At 25.6% G+C, this 6000-nt stretch overlaps 1 protein-coding gene across 8 annotated transcripts; it reads left to right on the top strand.

Moving 5' to 3' along the window:
- Nucleotides 1-374: 374 nt before the first annotated feature.
- On the top strand, nucleotides 375-3659 carry LOC107170012 (rho GTPase-activating protein 190-like). Of its 8 annotated transcripts, none has more exons than XM_015520009.2 (5): nucleotides 375-627; nucleotides 1609-1819; nucleotides 1921-2068; nucleotides 2692-2781; nucleotides 2968-3659. In XM_015520009.2, the coding sequence occupies exons 1-5, from the start codon at nucleotides 593-595 to the stop codon at nucleotides 3360-3362; spliced, it is 879 nt and encodes a 292-aa protein (XP_015375495.1). In that variant the 5' UTR covers nucleotides 375-592; the 3' UTR covers nucleotides 3363-3659. The 8 variants fall into 8 exon arrangements, with proteins under 8 accessions (XP_015375495.1, XP_015375503.1, XP_089080448.1 ...); XM_015520017.2 differs by having other exon boundaries at nucleotides 382-627; nucleotides 1633-1819; XM_089224322.1 differs by having other exon boundaries at nucleotides 382-627; nucleotides 1609-1739.
- The last annotated feature ends 2341 nt before the right edge of the window (nucleotides 3660-6000 follow it).

The following is a 6000-nucleotide window of genomic DNA, read 5'->3' as shown; positions in this document are numbered from 1 at the left end:
AGAGTTGCATTATTATATAGGTATATACATAAATATTATTTTTTTTTATCATTTTTGCGTGCATGGCATCATTATGTCAAATGATGGTCAAAAAACCTTGAAAAAAAAAAAAATAATAATATTTAACTTTATATATTTACCTATATGCAAAGTTAAAACTAATTTAAACTGTATGATAATGTTTAAAATGATGCGTCATGATGAGCTATGACTTATGAATTATGATTCATAATCTGTGGTAGGTACACAGTGTAATCGATAAATATTGTGAATACACATTTATACTTATTCGATTATCATTCATTTTATCACCAAGTTCTATGCGTACTACACAATTTTTAACATTATAAACATATTATGTGTAATAGTTGCAATACATTTTTGTTAACTTTTCTTAGATTTATTTGACTATCGTTTATAATTATAATTATTGTTTATAATTTTTGTAATTTAATTATTAAAACGTTAAAGTGCATATATTTAACTAGATGTAACATAAAAATATAAAATATAATTGGTTTTTTAAATATATAGTATATTATAATATAGTTTGGTTAAATTTCACGAATTGATTGTATAGAACAAAATTGTTATGAGTTATCAACGTTTTAAGGACAACACATTTTGGTATGCTACAATGATACATCTGCAGTATTACATCAAGTCTTACACCAAGAGGGCGTGATGTCCGCATGTGTTGTGCATTGTGCTTGTCTTGCAAACATACAAAATAGCAAATTTACATTTAGCAGAATCCATTTGTATTGTTACTTTTAGTTGATACTAAAATCATAGTAAACTGATCTGTTATCAAATTTAAAGGTAAGAATATTATCTATGTTCTATAATCGCGTTTTATTTTTCATTATTTATTTTAATTTTAAACAGAGTTATGAACGTTTTATGATTTTAATATTTTACAAACTTTTAAGGTCAAGTTTACAGCCTTGTATACCGTATGCATGGCTGTGAATCAGGTTTTTAACTTGCTTTAAAATTAAATGATTAAAAAATCTGATAGGAGAACATAGATATTAGATATTCTTACCTTAACAGTTTTTACTAAGTTAATTTACTGTAAAACCCAAACCAGCAACACTAAATGGTTTCTTCTGAATGCAAATTTGTTTTGTACATTTTACTATCTTTGCAACTTAATGCGGACATAAAGTCTTTTTATCTAGCATATAACTTTAAAAAATGTTCGAGATATGTTGGGTCATTCCATAAATTTATTTATTAAAGTAATAGCTTAATTATAAAATATAATAATATTTAAGTATCTCAAAATATATGTACTTGGTACCAATAATGGTGCCTATAATATATTAAAAGTATAAACACATTTAAAATATTTTTTTTTACTTTCTACTTTAATATCTATAATCTATAAAAAGAAAATTGCTGTATATTAAGTTATACCTAATATTTACATCTATGATCCATTTTTGTATAGTTAGGTATCTTTTATATATCACATACGGTATATCTAAGTATACATATGTTTGTAGTTGGCAATTTAGTTTTCTACCTATTTTAAAATAATATACATAATTAAATAATTAAAATTATGAAATATGAACCTATAATATTCTAATTTATTCAAAGGTCGTATTCCTGTTTATATTATAGTCGTTTGGAAAAGCAAAATGTAAAGAGAACTGATACACCGCGTTGTATTAATGTTGTTGTTGTGGGACTTTCTGGTGCAGAGAAAGAAAAAGGAGCAGTGGGAATTGGTAAATCATGCCTTTGTAATAGATTTATGAGATCATCATCTGATGACTTCGAAGATGATCATAATTCTTTAATAAGCAATGTAATAGTTTATATATATAATATCTATGTCCTATGAATTACAAAATAAATAATTTATTAATTTAATATTAAACATAGTTATAATTCTGTTTTTATACTTAGTCTGATTTTAGTGGCCGAGTTGTTAATAATGATAATTTTTTATACTGGGGAGAAGTCATGAAAACATCTGAAGAAGGTACTGAATACATATTTCGTGTAATTGAACAAACTGAATTTATAGATGATTCAACATTTCAACCATTTAATGGTAAATAATCCATTTTGTTTAAATATTTATATACAATATTTTGTATGTATAAACAGTGGTGGTCCGCTCCACCCTGCTACCTGTGAGTCTGAAGCATTTTTTTATTAATATAATAATGTCAAGTCTAAACTAAATACATGTATGTCTCTTTGGGGTTCAAAGTTTGTTTAAAATCATTGTTCAAGAAGTCTGATCATGAGGTAAGCTAATATAGATTATACCTATTATAGATACTAATATGTTGTACTATATGTGATATTTATATACGTAGTACACATATTGACTATTGTGTATATTTACGTATATAAGTAGATTCGAATAGAGAGTATAGGGTTAGCACTTCATGCTCTTTTGTATGTTATATAATTAAAAGGTTTTTCACGACGGGTTTTGATTTTTCTTTTTTAATAACTCAAAGATTTTTAAAATATTGAATTGATCTGTTATTAATTAGAATTGTAGGCCATATTTTTTTATGTTATACTATCAATATTATTATTAGGTGTCAGAATTACTATCATTAAATTTATTTGATATCATCATACATTTTAGTGAAGAGAAAAATTTTGAAGTTGTGTATTTTTAAATTATTTTATTTATATATATATACCTAATTGTTTAAGGAGTTAAAATGGATCCATACGTCAAACGCTGCGTGGCCACTAAAATTGAATCAGCTGAAAAATTAATGTATATTAGTAGAAGCCAACTAGGTACGTTCAAAACTCTTAAGAACTGAATACAAATATTATTTAAACAGTTAAATTATTATATCTTACTTTATTTTTTAGGTACCAAAATAATATATATTTATAATATTTATTTATGAATCCTCGAATTTCTTTAAAAAGGTATTTTTACAATGTTACATTAACATCATATTATTCCATTAATTGCAGGTGTTGAAGAAAAATTTGAACAAAAAGTGTTACCTGCCGGTAAATTCAATGTTGACGGTTTTTTATGCGTGTTTGATGTCAGTGTAGTACCCGGTCGGAGTATAGAAAAACAATTAGAAACTGTTACTAATATATTAAAAAATGTAAAGAGTACTACAAAACCTGTGGTATTAGTAACTACAAAAAATGATAAATTAAATGAAGCATATGTTCAAGAAGTTCAAAAACTTGTATCTCGTAACGAATTTAAGAAAGCTATACCAATTGTTGAAACATCTGCTTATCTGAATGTTAATGTTGATGCCGCTTTTATTGCTCTAGCTCATATTATTGATAGATTTAAAGGCCGTACAAAAATAGTTCCTTATTTGGAATCTGTTAAAAACTACTATTGATGTAAACCAGACGTTGGTACAGTTATAAGTAAATAGAGAAATGTTTATCATTTTCTATTTACGTATATAAAGTATCTACGTACAATACATATTTTTTACTTATCTCTTAAGGCATGTATAAATTGTAATTATTCAATTGTTAAGACTAAACCATAAAATGTAAATCAGTTTTAATTAGTGTGTAACCTAAATTTATATCTCAAACGATTTATTATACCTACTCAACTGTATACTTCGTATATTAACATAATATGCATTAATTAATAATTATTTATTGAGTCTTCAACGGTTAATGAATTTCTATAAGTATTTTTTTACACAAACATTAAGAATAAGTGCAAAAAATTTTTCTTAAACATGTGATATGTCATCATATACCTTTTTTTCTTTTTTTTTCCTGGTTAGAACCGACAGCAGAGGAGGATCTGTTTGCATAATACTACTCCTCTGCTGCCATAGTTCACTGATGGTATTTACCTAATTAAATTAATTTAGTTACAATCGTAATGATTAATTTACTTCAGCTTAAATTTTGTGAAATTTTGTAGTAAAATAACTGGAATGGTAAAAAAAATGTGATAAAATCTTGATAAGTTAAGTACCTACTATAATATTTTCACAAAAACCTGACGAATGAGGAATGAGTACGAATTCAACTATCCGCTGATATTTTAATTTTACGGTTAACCTTAGCGATAGACCACGAATCATTTTAGCCCTTGAATAACGAATGGTGAATAGCGAATGACACCTCTACATTATTTACCAATTTTTACGAATCGCAAACAACAGTTATGTGCAAAACGTGTATCTTTATAAGTTATAACACTTTGTGTACAAGTACAACTTACTGTACCGAGCTAGATAAATTTTGATTTATCCTAACTCTGAACTATGCATAAAACATGCAGAGGTTATATCTCTAGACCCATTACTGAATCTATACTATAGTTTTAATATGTATTACATATATAATTTAATAACCATTTTATTGTTGATAATTTTAGTTTCTATAATGACTACGAGAGTCGAGAATCAAGGGAATTATTGAATGTTGTAATATTTTTCGGATTACAACTGCCAGCTGGTATGTAGAATTGATACACCATCTAATCTTTTAACTAAAGGTCATCGAATAAACTACGCTTCAAGTTTACAGACAGATATAAAAATGTTACATGCTTATATTCTTTCTAATCACTTATTAATGTAATTAATTGTATTACTTACTAGGTAGTTTCGACATTTTTGGTGCATACTAACTTTTTATGAACTAGATAATAACCACTTTTAATAAATTCGACCAGTTTTTAGGTTTTAAAATTTAATATATCTGAACAATTAGTTAAAATTAGAATCCATTTTGATTTTTGAATAATGTCTAAAGCCATTTAGTTCGATATACGAGGAGGTGCATTATTTGGATCATCTGCGCGAGTTAGTGAATATAATAAATAATAATATTGTGAGTTATTTAGGTACCTAATAAATGAAAAATGCATGATATTGAATAAAAGTGGTACTTATACAGATTATCGTTGAATTTTAATTTTTCGATTACTATATATATATATGATAGGTGTATTGCAATTTTATTATTATTTTTTTTAAACTTAGTTTTAAGGTATAATTATTTAATACTTTGTAAAAAGTATTCTAGACGTCTTGTGTTTATTAATAAAAAAAAGTACAAACATCGTGGAATAAATACTGTATTAATAATTTTTAAAAAACCTCAAATCTCAACTATTAATTTAAACATTTAACACTTTCAATAAATCAAAACTTTAAAATATAAAAATTTACAATTATTATAACATTACAATCGTTTAATTGATGTGTATATTACAATACATTTTTATAATTGTATTATTTTCAATATACACTGTTTCAATATAGGAAGTATTATAGATTTTATTCCAGTTGTATAATTACAATAATTACATATTTTGTACAATAAGCTTAAGGGGATCGGTGGCGGACAGTTATTTTAGCCAAAACATCCAATTTTTATTCCATCATACTGATCGATGTAGTAATGCGATAATACTGTTTTAAACTGATTTGAATTTGTTATTATGTCTATTTGAGATCGGTCAGTTTATTTTCCCCAATTTCACCCCCCTCACAACTAAAAATTTGGTTTGAATATTTTGAAATTTCGGCATTTTCAAACGTAGATTATTCGGAATATAAATCAGAAATCATAAAATGTGAACTAACCGATCTCAAGTAGACATTATAACGAATTCAAATCAGTTATAAAAAGTATTATCGCATTACTACATCGACCAATACGATCAATACGGTGGAATAAAAATACATAGTTTTAGTAAAAAAAAACACACGTAAGTAAGATTACTTCAGGAAGATATTATGGTGAAGAAGTCAACAACTGGAAAAGTGCAACACTCCTGAATAATGATAAAATGATTCTAAAATATTGATTTAGCTAAGTCATTTTCTAAGACATCGCATATATTTATTTTATAATTGTTATTTATTATTTTATCTTTATTCCCAATTTACTATTTTTACAATGGGTTAGTAACTGATTGAAAATCCTGTCACATTGTTTTTTTATTAAAATCAAATCTTTTAGAAATGACAATAATAAATAATAATAAGGTTTTTATCA

This window comes from Diuraphis noxia, unplaced genomic scaffold, assembly GCF_037042655.1.
Source record: "Diuraphis noxia isolate RWA-SAM2 unplaced genomic scaffold, SU_Dnox_SAM2 contig0003, whole genome shotgun sequence".
Taxonomy (NCBI): Eukaryota; Metazoa; Arthropoda; class Insecta; order Hemiptera; family Aphididae; genus Diuraphis; species Diuraphis noxia.
The sequence above is the reverse complement of the archived record's forward strand: the minus strand, read 5'-3'. Positions and strand labels throughout refer to the sequence as shown.

Coding starts and splice junctions, on each gene's coding strand:
- LOC107170012 (XM_015520009.2), top strand. CDS start 593: ATGAGTTATCAACGTTTTAAGGACAACACATTTTG. Junction 2,069..2,691: donor AACATTTCAACCATTTAATG/GTAAATAATCCA, acceptor TAATTGTTTAAG/GAGTTAAAATGGATCCATAC. Junction 2,782..2,967: donor TATTAGTAGAAGCCAACTAG/GTACGTTCAAAA, acceptor CATTAATTGCAG/GTGTTGAAGAAAAATTTGAA.